At 32.9% G+C, this 18,346-nt stretch overlaps 1 protein-coding gene across 1 annotated transcript in view; it reads left to right on the plus strand.

The window, feature by feature from the left end:
- The window catches only part of LOC140434425 (transmembrane protein 198), a 149,175-nt gene extending 136,210 nt beyond the window's left edge, over positions 1–12,965 (plus strand). Inside the window, exons 6-8 of the mRNA XM_072522686.1 lie at positions 1,865–2,101; positions 5,100–5,233; positions 7,056–12,965. Of these exons, the coding sequence (XP_072378787.1) occupies positions 1,865–2,101; positions 5,100–5,233; positions 7,056–7,220 (536 nt within the window). The 3' untranslated portion in view covers positions 7,221–12,965. The remainder of the gene's footprint in view (positions 1–1,864; positions 2,102–5,099; positions 5,234–7,055) is intronic.
- Positions 12,966–18,346: the final 5,381 nt, after the last annotated feature.

Here is an 18,346-nt window from a genome sequence, read left to right on the forward strand (position 1 = left end):
ATATTTTCTCCGAATATCCAAGTTCAAAAATTTTTACGACTTTATACTAGGAACTTTGTTTCAGTTATCTGTTTGTAGGTCTTCTAGAGGAGTGTTGTTTTTGTCTTAAATTTTGCTTTTACTAAATAATGATCAGAGCCGATTTCATATGCTCTCTTGACACGTACATCCTGTAACATCTCGATAGACCCTTTTTGTACCAGAAATAAATCGATCACAGATCTTTTCCCTCTCCTTCCATGATCCTGAAGTATTTATGAATATCTTTGTGTTTACACAGTGTGTTACAGACTACTAAGGTGTTATAAACAGATATTTTTAAAAATATCTGTTATATCAGATATTTTAAAATTATTAAAAATATTGAAAATGGAAAAGATGAAAAAACAAAACGCCAAATAAATTATGATGCATCTGGAAACACACTAAATAATATTTATGCCAATAAAAGGAACAACTTTTCACTGCAATAAACGGTGAAAAACGCTGGAATATAGTCACTAATAAAAAAGACACAGCATTTAAGCCAAAATTGAAAATGAGACAGTAGAAATACAAGTGAAAATATCGATCCGTTGGTCAATTTACTGAGATTTACACTACATCAAATAAACTAATGATAGCACAAAAAAGGCTGAAACATTAAATTTTGGGCATAGCTCTTACTATACGAGATAAGAAATAAATAAAAAAATGTAGTGAATGTGTCCACTATTACTGCAACATTCAAGAATAATAAATAGAGAGTAAATTAGGATCTGTAGAGGTGAAAACTGCACAATAGTTATGTATGTACCAAGTCGGTAATGTAACTCTTTATCGAACAAGTCTTATATTACGAGCAGAGCGAGCGAGGCGAGTAACAGACGAGTTCAATAAACAGTGCTTACTGATGTAGTACATTCAAAATTGTATCTGCAACCACAAAAACATTAACAAATTGTGAACATTACATTAACATAAACATTAACAAAAACAAGTTGTGTTATATTAAATATATACTAATGAAAAACTTGACATATGACCACTGACATTCAATTTCAGTCAACTTGATTAATATTTGCGAGAGATAAAGTTCTTCTTTCAATAAAATAAAGTGTTACTTTACTGCCGCAAATGAGTAAAATAATACATGACTTTAATGACGATTGGTGATAAAATATTTTCTCATAAAACAAGAACTGACCTCCCTAATACTTATAGTATTTACTACCTAGGACTAAGTAGATACATAATAGGGGTATTATAAATACTTGGTAACAAATTATTCTAATACCTAATAACAAATAGTATTATTTGTATCTATTAGAGGTTAATCGGTTATATTCATTATGTGAACGGCCGTAGCTCAGCGGCAAGATACTGGCATTCTAAGTCAGAGCGCACGAGTTCGATTCGAGGCACCAACAACGATATTTTCATTTCCAAAAATGATTCGAACCGTTCACCATGCTTGGGAGGGCACGTAAAGTCGTCGGTCCCCCTGGGCTAGTGCGCATCGACACTAGCTACTTGAAACAGGTTTAAAGATGCAATTGGCGCCAGAACCTGTCCGAAAGTATCTTCCCGGAAAAATACCATACGATATTATTATTATTGTTCTGAAGCTAAATATTTTCATGTGGCATATTAATACAATTTACTTTTTTGTTGGGAATAAGCCACAATATCTGACTCGTTGATATTGACAATTCAGACATATATTAAACATACTTTGAGTTGCGTTACTAGGACGACTTTATTGTAAGGAAGTTCATTCATTATTAATAATGATATTATTATTATACTCAATATTTTTATTTATCTATACTTATCTTATTCTCATAGTACCTACTCTTGATTAAAAAATTTAAACTGTTTTCAGGTCTCACAATACTTGGCTCAAGTTTATACGGTGGAGCGACATTATCTATATCTATTGATTACTTCGTTGAAAAGTTGTCGATGGTTTCTTGGCTGTGGCAAAGGGTGTCTCTGCGACCTGTTCAACCTCCACCATGTTGGTTCTCTTGGATAGTTCTCGGAGCTTGGCCCTCGTTCGTGCTCGCTGGATTGATCATTCAGTTCGGAATTACTGGAAGGGGCATTCATCATGATGATGGTAAGTTTATTATTACTTTAAAACTGAGATACTTCGTTCAATATAACTTACAACAATTTGCAATTATCAATATGATGGAAGTGGAGCATAAATAAGTTCACCTCAGGAACCATAAAATTAAACGTTCAATGTTGTTTTGAAGAAAAAACAGATCTAAGTCAGTTTTTATAAAAGTCACAAAGAACAGAAGTATAAAAAAATATATAAAAAACAGTGTACTTTCTAACATGGAGGACAAACATAATCACAAATAATTTTTATAACAACCAATACACTGAGATCTATTTTGTCCAGAACCCTATCTAACAACACACAAGAGAGATCAAACCATAAAATATCCTGTGAATGTAACAATTTTTATGTAGGAGAATCTGCAAGACCACCAAGTCTAAGGACAAACGAGTATGAAACATACATAAAAAACATAAACTACGACAAATCGCAGATATGTAAACATGCCTGGAACGATGAGCACAGAATACAATGGAAAGATGGATCAATAGCCTTGAAAGAAACAGACATAAAAAGGAGAAAAATCAAAGAAGAAAAATCAAACCTTACTTAATACAGAAAAATGTGTAGCAAACCCTTTAGCAGAATGTAGAATGCTCTGTTTGCCAATACTATAAGAAAAAATCAGCAACAAGAATATTTCAAGGTGAGCGCATTAATAGAAAGTCAGGGACACATCATCTATAATATATATATATATATATATATATATATATATATATATATATATATATATATACACTTGAGTGCAAAACAATCGACTCAAAAGCGATATTTGAGATTACACCTTCTGTTTTAATGTAAGAAGTATGAAAATAACAAGATGTAATGTGCAAACAGTAACTTTATTATTGAACTTACAAAAACCGCTATTTCACTATTTGGAAGACGCATTATAAAAACAATATGCTATACGAACAGAGTTTCTCAAATATTTATCATTGGAACTATCCCAAGAAAGACGTAATGAACAGAGAAATTATCCATTACGAAATGAATTTTTTTTATTTTTCAATATCTGATATTACCACCTCTATTCCTAATTACACTTTCCAGTCGATTTCGCATGGATCGGATGACTTTTCTAATAAATTCTTGAGGCATTGCTTCCCATTCATCATTAAGCGCAGCCCTCAATTCCATTATGCTCCTTGGTGCATGATTTCTGTTTCGAACCCTTCGTTTAAGCTCATCCCAAACATACTCTATTGGATTTATGTCCGGGCTCAACGCAGGCCAATTTATTGTAGGTATACCGATCTGTCAGATAGGTGGTGGTGACTCGTGCGGTAAGACATCGTGCATTATCATGCAATAAAATAAAGGCATCACCAATAAATCCCACGTATGGAACCACATTGCCTCCAAAATATCTCTGATGTAACGATCCGCCATTAAACCTCCCCCACGTCCTCCACCAGGCACGAAAACCAACTCGGTTTTCCCATCCATGGAAATGCCTGCCCAAAATATACAAGAACCGCCTCCATATGACACAATTTCTCGTATACAACATTGAGCAACTCGTTCTCCTGGCCTTCTATAGACTCGACGCCTCTTTTCGTTGCCATGTAGGCAGATCCTACTTTCGTCGGAGAATAATACCTGACTCCATTGATAGTCGTCCCAATCCAGATGTTCGCGAGCAAATTCTAGTCGCCTTTACTTAGGGCTTTAGGGCTGCAATTAGCTTGGGACTCGTAGTTGCCCTTTTTGGTGTCAGGTTGGCTGCTTTAAGTCTCCTTCTGACTCTCCAAACCACAGTAACCACACCTCGGACCTCTCTAAGCTCTTCTTTGAGATTAGCACCAGTAAAATGTCGATTTCTCGGAGATTTAGATACAAGAAATCGATCATCTTTGTTGTTGTTCGTTTACTGCCTCCTCCTTGTCGGCGGACATAATCACCAGTATCTTGGTACCGACGATATACTCGGGACACAGCAGATTGGCTTAAATTTAGTCGATTTGCCACTGCCCTCTGGCTCAGGTCTTCTCTCAATAATGCTACTGCTTGAGCTGCTTTGACAGATGTGGTATCCATTCGTTATGCAGTTGCGAACTTAATTGACTCATGTTTTAGTGCATCGCTATTGAAATTGATGCCTACGATGTTAACCGAACGCGTTAAGTCGGTGCGTGTCGATTTCAATGAATCAAATTCTGACCCCCTCTCTACGTGTTGCATTATTTATTTGTAATACGTCACCCGATTTACCAAAAACCAAAACTTTTTTCAAACTTAATAATGAGGATAATAATTGTACAATAAATATTATTAAATTTACACCTTTTAGATTGAAATAGGAGATAGACTTTCGCAAAATAATTTTGAGTCGATTTTTTTGAACTCAAGTGTATATATAATACGTATACAACACAATACATAAATACAGAAAACAATCAGAATTTGATATCAGCCTGGGATGTAAAAGCACCACCCTCAGAATTTTCAAATAAAAGCATGGCTATTTGCCTATTAGATCGATGCCAAGTAAATCACTCGTCAATTTGAGTCTCGCACTATTGCAGGGTCCGTAGCTTTGATGAAACCTCTCCACCTGGTTGGATTCAGGCCGTTGTCTGGCGCGGCATGGACGGTCTTCATGTCTGTGTTAAGACTATCGAGCCAACGCATCTTAGGTCGCTCTCGTGGTCGGCATTCTTCAGGGCTTAGCTGCATCGCTGTTCTTGCCATGGAGTTCTCGTCGCTACGTACTATATGACCGTACCATCTTAGTCGATTTTACCACATCTTCTCTGTAATTGGCGCAACTCGCATTATTCTCATGTCTTTATTCTTGATGTGATCACAACACTGACATATGCAGATACCTATTTTTAGAATGGGTTTTATCAAAATCTACGCTAATAAATTAGATACGGCTTATTCAGAAGTTAGAAAATAAGAAAAATTGGTAAATATTGTTTGTTTATATGGCTTATTATTATTAATAACGTTATTTTTAACTTACTATTATTTGTAGTGAAAGCCGGAAGAAAGAAGTCCAGAGCTGTGAACACGAGGGTTCTAACCAGAGCCGAGAGGGCTGAAATGAAGCAGAAAAAGTATAGATACCTGTACCAAGTCCGTACTGCTCATGGTGATGTGATAAGTCAGGTAAGTCTATGATATTACAATGTGTAGTTACATTAGTGCCATTTAACTTCTGGTTATCACAGAATTTTTCATGATTTTCTCATGCTTTTCATGCTTCTCTAATTAAATATAAAATTTGCGACATTTTTCTAATACGTCGATCCGTTTTAAGTGGGATAGCCATAAAGTTTTACAACATTTTCTGTGGAGACAGCTTTACAATGATGTTATTGTTTTGTCCATAGTTTCATATTTTTCTTAAAAAAAAATGGGTACAAGGACTGAGTTGTCACAAAAGCTTTCACATTCTTATTAGGGACGATCTACAAACTAGCCTCTACTATTTTATATTATACATATACGTCAAACTTAAGTCCATGTTCATTTAGTATTATTTCAACTTTATCTTATGCCAGACCTTAGATTTGTTTTTGTTCGATCTGAAGGCTGTACTTAGTCATATTTGTTGACGTTGACTGTATGTTGACTACTAGTTATCTCGCCATCTTTTAAAGGGTTTTCCTAATAGTCCGGTGCCTGTTGGTCTTAAAGTTACTTTTTTACTATCCATTCCTCTGAGATATACAGTATCTTAATGTTTTCCCAGCAATTGATCTCGAGGCTCTCATTTGGTCGATGTCGTTATTGGTCTTACACATGATTTTTTACAGATACGGCAAAACTTTATCGTTAGTATTACTAGAGAGAGATACTAGCAATATGTTTAAACGTAATAGGGATATCAAAATCATATTTCTTCGGAGTCTCCCGACTGAAACCAGAGTGTTTCCGATCGAATTTAACACTGTTTAAAATAACGACTTGCGTTGCCAGGTGTACGATAAATTATCGTTTTATACGATAATTTTAACTTGTTTACTGAAATTACTGGATGAATTGAAATTGGAACTTTTTTACCTATTTTTGGAATGGATTTTACCAAAATTTGTGAAATTAAATAAATATTTCCAAATCAATAAAGTAATTATCACAAAAAGAAAAAGACAGTTAAGATTTAACTTCACGTACAGGGCGCCTGCGCATCCGCTTATACGTATTTCGGCCTAATAGGCCTCATCAGAACGTCTTTCGCAGTCGCAGTCAGAGCGACTTCCAGCAGCGTTTCAGTATATGAACTTATTTTACTATCTGATTTTCTTTTAGGACAGTGCACTCAGTGACTTGCTTGTAAGTGACTTTATGATACAATTATTCAAGTGGTTAAGATCGTTCTCGGAGGTTTCATGCAGTAGTAACTTATTATTGATATGTGCCTGATATTGGTTGATATCTAATGGGGGTGTGCAGGTACCATGAGATTACTTTTTAATCATTGTGTTCTTTTCTCTTTTGATGTTGATTTGGACTTTCGCTTGTATCATTCTGTGGTCGCTGCTTGTGGTGAACTTGTTGAGTACTGTTACATCTTGAATTATTTGTTTTTTGCCACTTATGATATAGTCGATTTCGTTTCTTGTTCTACCGTTTGGACTTTTCCAGGTCCATCTTCTGTGCATCTTTTTGTGAAAGAAGCTGTTCATATTGAATAAATTATTCTGGAGTAGGAATCCTACTAGCGTTTCTCCTCGGTCATTTCTTCCTGGGGAACCGAATTTTCCCAAGGATGTTTCTAGTTCTGCTTCTTTTACACCTATTTTTGCATTGAAATCGCCAAATAAAATTGTTAATTGAGTACGAAAGTCATTAAGCGTAGTAGATATATCATCATGAAACATAATGATTTCTTCGTCTGTATGGTCTGTTGTTGGAGCATATACTTACGCTGTAAATTACACATAGCAATCTATTAAATAGGTACTAAATATATTTATTGTTGTTTTAGAATTTTGTGCAGCAACTTCAAAAAAAGGATAACAGTGATAGTCAAGGTGAATGCAGCACACTGCAGTCCGATGCCACCCATCTCACAATACTACCAGATACTCAACTGGCAGCTTTGACGGAGAGCGAGGATGACAGTCAGACAGAAATAGCCGCCCGACGATGAAAAAGATTTTCGCCACAGATTTCCTTTCCATTTATCAGAAAATGCTTAGATCGTTTTTAAAGTATTTCAAGCTTTAAGACAATAAGTAAAGTGATGTTTTTGTTTCATGTACTAGGTGTTTCAAAATAATCGTTAACATGACTGAGTATACCCACAAAACAAGATGGTGTTTTGGAATAGTATGTACAAAAAGTCCAAAGTTGGGCGCCAAAAAGATATCGAAAGCGAGCGACTTGATAAGAAATATAAACGAATAAGCAAAAGTTAATTAAAAAGAATATACTAAAAGAGAGTTGACACGCTATATTCTGAAAGAATTTCACTTGTTTTTTGTTATTTTGGACAATTCAGCTTCATTAATAATGATACAGTACAATAGCATTGTTATTCTTGGGTATCTGAATGTCTTTTGGGTTTTTAAGTTTTGTAAGTTATTTTATTGATACATGACACTCTTTGACTAGATTATTCTTCTCATTATCTCATTATCAATATTCTCGGTGTCAAGATTTTCGGTTTTAGGGATTGTCTGAGCATCGTACTCTTAGTCTTCTTATTGATCTCATTTAGTTATGTGTTTTTTTTCTTTCTCTATTGTTTTTTTTTTGTCGGTAGATATGTAATTTAATTCCCAGGTACTCTGTTTTCATGAGATCTACAATCGAACTATTTTAATTTTTCCTCAAGTTGAGCTCTGCATTATTTTGGATTATCATTTTTACATAAATGAGCTTATCAGTTTCTTTTCAAAACAGAAGTTCCTTCAAATTACAAGAAGAATAATACGGTAGTGGTCAACAGAAAATGTGTTATATAGCACCTATAAGTGTAGATCAGTTCAAAAACTGTCTATTAATGATCATGAAAAGAATAGTATTGGACCATTATGTGGTACCGATAATGACAATAAACTATACAGATTTAATGTCTTAAAATTAACAACGGCCTGAACAAAGCCGGAAAGACCGCAAATGCTCCTATTAAAAACAAATCTAATGAAGACCATAAATGAGGTGGCATAATAAATACCAAGATTTGTTTAAGTAGTGTCTGCTAGTTTGAAATGTAGAAGAGGTATCACCAGAACAGCAGTGGATTTAAAAAAGTGCTAATGATGATGATCCCTTGTATTTGTCTTGGAACAAATTTCTGAGTCATAATTTTCGAAATTTGTTTTAGTGATATAATCAATTTATTCTGAATAATTATGTTATCTAAAACTGTCCTTTTATCAATGCTATAAAAATGGTTTTAGCATGTTGCGTGTTTTGCCGTATTTCGTTGTTAAAAAAATATTGCCAAGAGTTGACATTAGATAGAGATATGAGATTTTCAAGACAAAATAAAAATAGAGAATGTTAAGTCAATAAAAGTGGTAAACATACACCTAACTAAGAATTTTTTTTATGACAAATAAATCAAACGCCAGTTATAATTAAGTTTGGTTGCGCAGATTTTAAAATAGCCTACTTTAGTTGGCAAGTAAATTGTGGCAATGGTGTAACGAAATATTTTGCCTACCACATAGGGTATTATTATGGGGGGTGGAAAATTGGAGACAGAAGTTACTGGGGGTGGAGATAGGGTAAGCAAATTAAACGATACGTATGCGAACGGCACTCAGGGTTTGTTTGGAGAGCTGGGTCGTGGATAAGTTAAATGGCAATGGGGTTGGATTGGAGCAACTACAAAAATGAAACAAAGGGGTACTTACATGAATCTCCTGGAACAAATGGACAGACAAAACACAAGAAAGACCTCTAGCAATTTAAAATGGACGCCGCTTCGAGGTGCCAAATTATAACGATTACAACAACTAGTTGTAACTATTGAAATAATTATTAGAAATGAAAAATATATCTTTTTAAATAAAACTCGAAAAAGGGGTTATAAACTTTTTTTCTAGATAAATAAAAAAATTGTTTAGAGAAATAAATCAAACATTTAATGTTTGTACAAAAATAGACAATACAAAAATACTAAAAATAGACAATACAAAAATACTATATAAATAGTTACAAAGGTAAATACAAAAATAACAAAGAAAAACACTTACTATTATTACTGGGCTATAATTTATAACACAAATAAAATATTACAAATAAAAAATTATCTTTTTAAATGATGAAAGCAATTATTATTAGTAGAAAAAAATGTCTGTCGTTACTTTAAAATTAAAACACAAAAACTTACCTGGATTTCACTAAAAAAAGCACTAAAACTTCTGGGGGTGGAAACTGGATTAGAAATCTCTGAACACGAACAAAAGGAAGTTGGGGCACTGGAATACAAACTTTGGAAAACTCGTTTTCTTAAAAGACTGGAACAGGTACAATTGAAACACTATGGCAACATGTGGTTATCTTCAAAATTCCACTTAGACTGCACCCACGTATTAAACTGCTACTATTAACTGCCACAAAACATTAGATTTCCATAACAAGGAAACAATAAAAAATAAATTTACGAATCTGGAGAAAATTCGGACTAAACGCTAAAGCCTACCGCTCTTGACCACGCCTCAGCGAGAGTGAACCATTATATTTCCGTCAAAAACTGCTCAGTGATCTAAATTGATGTTTATTTGAAACGCATATATCAAGCGGTTTTATGATCAAAGAATACCGAGGAAATATAAACAACTCTAGAAATGGTTTATTTTACTCGGCGACGCTATGAGGAATTAAAAAAAATTATTTCGTCTTTTAATACGTACGAGGGGATTTCAATATATTTTAAAGAATTTGCAAATGCTACAATGGAACCGTGACTAGCGCAAGTTGTCTGAATAGCAGATAATAAAGACTGACTACTACTTAGTAGTAACTAACACATCGCTGATACACCACTGAATGAATGCCGAGTTTCTAATCATTTAACAAGACAGAGGAGTCCGGTAAATGGAGAAGAAAATAAATCATTTCTTGCAGTCATTAGGTATAAATAGTTTTGATTTACTTTAAGATTATTTTATCCTTAGTTGACATTCTCATTGAATAAAAGTTACGCTGCGCAAGCTAGAGTGTAAGCAGGCATTATCGTCTGATCTTGTTCTACTTAGGTTGGCTTGGACGGTTTTTTGTTTTATATTAGGACAATAATCTGGATCATCTAGTCTAAACTTTACAAGATACGCGGAATACTTTAACCAGAGTATGGATTTATATTAAAGTCAAACAAAGTACTTTAAGTCGAACATTTCTTTTCTGCAGAGCTGCTTAACATTTCGAATCCAAAATATAAACTACTGATTCAATAGCTACTAAAATCATTTGCTATAATTTTGAATGAGAACATTCTCTATTTTTATTATAACTTTTGTTACACTGACATTAGTTATTTTCTACAATTATACCAACTGATCTGCCGCAAGAGATTACAGTAGGTAGAATAACTGACGAAAATAACTCACGATAATCTGAAAATGCAGAATTGTAATAATTTTGAAAGTTTGTTGTTTTGTGGGCTGTCAGTTTTTTATTGCGGGAATTTTCAAAAACGTATTCCTCCTATTTACTATTCTATAGTTACAGATAACAGGTTGATCTTATATTATAGTTGTAATATCACTACCAACATTATGTTTTTATTGTACCGAAGTAAAATTATATGGCATATTTTCTTGGGTAAATTAATATTACAATCATATTAAAATTTTAAAATGCTAAAACATGGTTTAACAAAAAAAATTGCATCTTAAAAACTCAAAAGTTGACAAAGCCCCACTTACCTTCAGTTAGATCTTAGGTTATGTGTTCAAACGTTAAGAATGTTTTACACAAATTTTCAAAAAATATATCCCAAGCTCTCGGTCTATAAATGGCAGAAGATATAGAGTATTAATTATTTACTGCGTTGCAAGAGATGTCGGTTGTATTACCCCTGATACACTAATAGATTTTAACACTTAGATGGTCACTGAATACTTTGAAGGTTACATTAAGAAATTTTTCGCTTTTGTTAATTTTCTGTAACATATCAAAAATAAGATAAAAAAAAACAAGTGAATATACTTGTTTTTACCATACACTTTAATTGTAGTAAGTATATACGGGTCCATTTAATTACAAATAAACGGATAAACGACATAGAAAGGAGACCATGGAATTGAGGAACACTGTATTAGCTCAACATTCTTTATCATTTTAATAAGAAGAGATAAACCAGAAATTAATAAAAACCATAATAGTTTACACAAAAACATCTAACTCCTCCCTTTTTACTTTTAGCGGCCGAGCAAAATTGTTCGCCAGTTAAAGGACCAAAATCACTACCTCGAGATGACTTCCCGGCACCTAAACGGAAAATATGACCTCTAAGAAGTAAAGTGAAATATTCCTCGATGCTTGCGTCCAAACACTCCCTCTTTCTCTCTCTCTCTCTCTCTCTCTCTCTCTCTCTCTCTGTGCCCATTGCGTTTTGATGTTTCGTTCGGATATCATGCTAAAATTTATACCGATTGACAGATAATTCGTGGTATAAGAAAAAAATAGCGATTGATTTCGCTCAGCGGCATTTGCCAATGTAAATAAACAACTGGATTATGTTTATTCTCTTCAAAGATTTTAAGACGCAATTCTAAATGTTAAATAAAACCTTGAAAATTTTTATGATAAGTATACAGTGGACATTAAAATATGAATTGATAAATTTGCAGTACGTACCTGGCATTTTTCTATAAAAATTTTGTGTTCAAGAAAAAAACATTACAGTTATGTATATGGTTATCCATATATGTCCAGATAACGATATACCTTCTATTTAGAGCAACCATTTAAATAACTTGTTAACAGCACCTAATAGATTCAGATTGCAATTTGCTTAAATTTACAGTTCCACGCAAAAATATCAATAACATGGATAAGTTTTTGAAAATATCCTTAACGTTGGGGGTATATTAGCGATGGCTTAAGTACTGGCATACATTAAATTACAGTAAATTCTTCATAATTAATAAATATTAGTGCTAGATCTGTGATAACAGAAACCTATGGAATAGGTACATTTTTATAAACACACGGTTTATTTTTCTTTACGTGCACGTTATTGTTAAAATTATAAACAAAAATCGAAACATACTTATATATTAACACAACATTTTTGGCGGTTTTTTGTTGGTATAATATCGTCCGCAAGAAAAAGTCCAGAAGTATAAGCACCAGCTGATGAAAAAGTGCATTATATTCACACGTGTCACTGAACTAGATGTTCCCTGATGATTTCTAAATTATTTTTTATCTAAATTTTGTCAAAGTACCATTGGTATTTTTTATACTTACCTGGACATTGTTTATATTTTGATAGAAGAATCATTTGTGGACTTAATTTAATTTTTAGAAACTTTTTGGTAAAACATCTATCTTAAATGCACAAATGTTCCACAAAATACGAATTACGGAAATGTCTATGCTGTGAATAAGCTTAAGAGACAAAGTCAAAAATGAAGAAATTCGAAGAGAAACGGACGTTCTTAAAAGAATGGCTAAACTTAAGTGGCAATAGGCTCGACAGCTGTAGCATAGGTAAATATATCGTTTGTTGATTTGGCGTGCTAGAGAAACTAAATCAATATCCTAAGTATCGTTGGAAACAATTAGATTTAGACCGACCTAAAGAAGAAAATGTGGGAAGAATTGAAAAACGGCTTGTATATGGTATATAAGTGAAGACTGAAAAGATATTATGTGGCAACTAGTGGCCTCAAGGCTTCCTTCATTTGTGGTAAGAAAATCTTAAAAATCTGAAGCAGTTAAAAAATCAAAAAATTTCCCTGCTTCCATTTGACATAAGATTATCGAAACCTTAAGTTGTTTTCTTCTTCTTAACGTGCCCCATCCCTGAGGACATTGGCGATCATCATGGCCCATTTGATTCTATCTGCAGCCGTTCTGAAAAGTTCTATTGACGTTTTCCCACTCCATTGTCTCAGATTCTTCAGCCAGGACGTACGTCTTCTCCCCGGTCCTCTTTTGCCTTCCACCTTCCCTTGTATTACCAGCCACATCAATTCGTATTTCTCGTTTCTTAGTATGTGACCAAAGCAGCTCATTTTTCTTTTCTTTATAGTGTTGAGTATTTCTTTATCTGTTTTCATTCTTCGTAGCGTTTCCGCATTTGTTATGTGTTGTGTCCAAGATATTTTCCACATTGTTCGATAACACCACATTTCAAAGTTAATGAGTTTTTTCTCTGTCGCCTCTGTAATTGCCCAGGCCTCAACTCCATACAACAGGTCAGAGAACACGCAGCATCTCAATACTCCAGTTCTAATTGCGATGTGGAGTTTTCCATTGCATAATATTGCTTTCATCTTATTTAAAGCACTTCTAGCTATCTCAATACGCCGTTTTATTTCCGTATTCTTCATTTAGTTCGCAACCTAAGTACTGATATCTGTCCACCCTGCCTAAAGTTAAGTTAAGTTGTTATTTCATCCAAATTCAAATTAAGCATCACATGATGTATATAAATATTTCTTTTGTGAAGATTTGGACCAATTTGATAAGAACCATGATTGGTGTGAAAGACATTGAATATAGCCAAAGACTTAACGCTTCGCTTAGATACCCCTTTTATATCCACAGGATGTGACAAAAATGTATTACAAGATATTTTCCTTGCAAAAAATACATTCCAAAATAAGCATTTTTTGCCGTTTCCTTGTCACAGTCTGTAAATATACTGCCAAAAAATTGTAACAAATACCTGATAGTAAATCAAACTATTATATACGGATATGTGTAGACTATTTATTAAAAAAAGCCGTAGAACGTTCAGTATCTACCAAATAATCACTCAAAAAGTAGTAGAAATTTTTAAAGTCTTTCCTGAACAAGATAAAAATTTTTTGTGCTCAGAACCATAGATAAATAATATAATATTGCTCAGAACTATCGGCTACAGTAAATTCAGAACATCGAAAGATGGGATTTAGTAAAATAACAGTTCTACATTAATATAAGAGTTAAAAACTTATCTAAATAGTTGTATAAGTCTCCTGCAGTATATTCTAAATTTAATATAGGTATAAATACCTTAAAAATATTAAAGAATGCCAATTTCATTACTTCTTTAATGTACAGATCATACATTTTCAAATATTTTTTAAATTAAAACTTTCTATCTTGTAGGATAACATTATTTTAACCTATTTTGCCCTCAATAGTCAAAAATATTTTACACCTATGATCTAAATCTTGTTTTAAGTCTCTAAGTCAAATTTTTTACATTCCTAACTTTTTGATTTATTTAAAAACTTATTTCTCTATTTTGTGTTTCCAAACCAAAGGAATTTTACGAATTTTAACTAAGAAGTAACGAAACGAAGTATAATGACTGTATGATCCTGTAACTCAAGGTGAAAATACGTCATTTCGCGTACCTGACGTGACCTTGACGTTTGCTCTAATATGAGTCAATGAGACAAAGTGTTAATAATTTTTCATTTAATTTAAAATAAAGTATAGTATCAACTATCTGTGAAATTATAATAGTACGTATTTAATAGCAGCAGTTCAATAATAATGAAAACAAAAAAATTGTTTAAAAATTGTTGATAAATAATGGCGTAATTCAGATTTCTTCTTCTATGAAGATTTGCTGTCCGCTTGGTCCAGATAACTTTATTGACCGCTAATCTGAAGAGTATATTATAAGTCATTCCAATCCATTGCTTAAGATTATTATCTTAAGCAATAAGATTCTTCCACAATTACCCTCAATATTTCCCGATGTTTTAATACTGATAATAAAATACATCTCCTTGATGTATTAGTGTTTTGCTTTTAGGAGATTATTTGGTAGTCCTGAGATTTTTTAACGGCCGAGAAGATCAAAGATCTATAAACGTTCGAATATTAAAAAATCTTTTAACTTTGAACCAAAGGTTAGAAATGAATTATGAATTCATTATTATTTTGTTGAAATATTTTTTTATTATATAGCACAAGAAATTAAAATTTGCTCATAACTAAACCGTGTTTTATTTATTGTTGTTTTATACCAAATGGATTGAAAATGGATCAGAAATTGTCTTCAGAAACTGGATGGAAAGAAACTGTTGGTATTACATTTCTATATTGTATATTTTTATGTGTTAAGTGTTGACACCACGTCTCAGTGACACTAGTGTCAACGTCAACAAGCAGAACCTAGAGAGATTATTGTAATCAAAAATTTGTGTTAAAATAAAAACGTTTACTTTTGTCAATGTATCGTTTAGTATTCCATCTATAAGCAGACTTTTTCCATCACGCATCCCTACGGGTTTTGGGCAGAGAGTTGTGGAAATTTAAAAAGCTTACATACTGGTAATCAGAAAACAAAAGTGTTTACGGAGCTCAATGACAAAAATGACGGAAATAATTTCTCCAACTGGTTATTCAGAGTAACATTGTTACTGGAACCGGCTGGTGTCTTAGCTGTATTATTCCAAGATGAACCTGTAGGTGCTGTCGCCCGAGAAGTACATAAGACAAACGATGTGAAAACCCGGAATCTAATTGTGCAATGTTTGAATGACAAAGAACTGGAAAAGATTTAATCAAATACCTAACCAAAGAGATTATAGTACATCGGAAAATACATTGTACATTGGAAAATACTTACCAAAAGAAGGGAATTTCGACATAGGTTCAACTGCAGCAGAAACTAAAGTCATTGAAATACCTAACAAAGCCTTTAAATGGGTTTTTAATATAATTCAATCAAACTGAGTGGGAACTTCAAAGTGCAGGAGGTCAAGTACCTACAAGATAGTGAAGTTGTATCACAGTTACTCTCTGCAATGCCTGAAGCATATCAAGCAGTTCCTACAGCAATTAATATTATGTTTTGTCAAGATAAAACTAAAGTTATATTAGACTTTGTTTTGGGCACAATAGGCACAATAAAAATGATCGTGAAATAAATCCTGATGTTGCATTTGTAGCAAATCAACAGCCATGGAATAAATGGAAGAATAATGCTGGAACCAGTAATGGTAATGTGAGAAATAATCAACCATTTTAATTTAAATACCATATCTGTAAAAAAATGGGGGCTATCAGCGTTGGAAAAATAAAAATGGAAATAGGGCATTCACAGCAAAAAATGGTGAAAAGGTAACATTTTTGACTGCAGACGAAACCACCTTAGTTAGCAACTCAGAATCTGGTGAAATAAATTTCGTAATAGACAGTGGTGCTACAAATCACTTAGTTACAAAAGATGTTAAAAGGTTTTTAGATAGTATCCAGGAATTAATAGTATGACATAAATTTAGCAAAAAAGGGTCAATCATTGGAGGCAATAATACAAGGTGATTTAAATCTACAAGCAGTAAATGATAACCAAATTAAGAATAAAAATATATGGGTATGTAATCAACTTTCATATAATTTAATGTCTGTGAAGAAAATGGAAGAAGCAGGTCTTGAAATTGTATTCAAAGATCAAAAAATCAACATAATGAAAAGAAAACATGCTGTGACAACTGGTGTGTTAAGAAATAACTTGTATATTGTTAAATTAACATATAGACCTCTACCAGAAGCACAAATTACAGCTGTTGAACGTAATGTGCTAATTCATAGGAAAATGAGTCACTCTGCAAAGTATCCTATATCTGGTATATGTGAAATCTGTTTAAAAGGAAAACAATTACGATTGCCGTTTCACAGCATTGACGCTGAAAGAAAAGCAAAAAGAATTTTAGAAGTTTTTTTTTGGCTTAGACTTATCGTCATACAGCCAGACACAAAAGGAATAAGACAGTATCTTCATCATTATAATTTACCTAAATGCCCTATCAAAATAAAAGATTACATCGATATTAGGAGAACAGGGACACACTCTTCTCGCCTAGGGACCTATCAAGGCATTGATTTATATAAGACACAACAACACTAGATCACGGAGAGGAGGAAGTTATACAAATGGTTTAAAACAAAGGTAACAAGATTAACTAAATAATTTTTAGAGAATTATAATGATAATTTGCTGTCTTTTAAAAATTTAATTAAAGAGTTGTAAATATCTACAGAGCCAAGTGATAATAAATATATTATGTTTCAAGGAGCTGCTATTTTATATTTTAATAAATCATTTATAAGTTTGGATGAGTAGACTGTGTTTTTAGAACAACCAAAAAATATATGATCTAAATCACTTTCCTCTCCACAATACTCACATTGTAATATCGATGTAATCTTTTATTTTGATAGGCCATTTAGGTAAATTATAATGATGGAGATACTGTCTTATTCCTAAGTCTAAGCCAAAAAAAAATTTAGAAGTTGTATTCACAAATGTGTGTGGCCGTATAAATACAATAACTCATGATAATACAACTTATTTTGTTACATTGTTATACATACATATATACTGAATTTGATTCAAATTTAGATAAAAGCATGTGAATCAAATTTACCTGATAATAAAACACCAGCTGAAATTTGGTATGGTGAAAAGCCAAATATGGAAAAGATAAAATCATTTGGTTGTAATGCTTATAACTTCATTCCTAAAGAGAATAGAAAATCTAAGCTTGATTCTCGTAGTGAAAAGCTGGTTATGGTGGGGTTATTCAGATAACGACTACAGACTATGGAATCCAGAAGAAAGAAAACTAATCCATGCACAGAATATAATTTTTGAAAATGAAAAAATTAGACTTAATGAGAATGAACAAATTGCACAAATTCTAACCGAAAATAGAGTGGATAATATTCCTGAAAGAATCACTGAACAAGAAAATATACACGAAGAAGAAGTTGAAAAAATGAATAAAAATAGAAGTCCACGAAATAAAAAGAGACCAACATACCTTGAAGACTATAATTGTGAGTATAATACATAGATGAATCTACTAGCAGCTTTATCAGTAGGACAATTTCTTGATGATGTTCCTGAAACCTTCTCTGAAGCAGTCAAGGACGTGGTACACAGACAAGTAATCAGCGATGAACTTCAGTCCTTGCAAGAAAACAATACGTGGACTTTAGTGAAACAACCAGAAAATGTGAGTGTTAACGAAACATAAAGTAGAAAGCTAGATTGGTAGCTCGAGGCTAAGAGTTACTTTATGTGGTTCGGTACAATACCAATCATCTTTGGAATGATTGTTCAATTCAAGATTTGTTATCAAC

Source organism: Diabrotica undecimpunctata, chromosome 2, assembly GCF_040954645.1.
Source record: "Diabrotica undecimpunctata isolate CICGRU chromosome 2, icDiaUnde3, whole genome shotgun sequence".
Classification (NCBI taxonomy): Eukaryota; Metazoa; Arthropoda; class Insecta; order Coleoptera; family Chrysomelidae; genus Diabrotica; species Diabrotica undecimpunctata.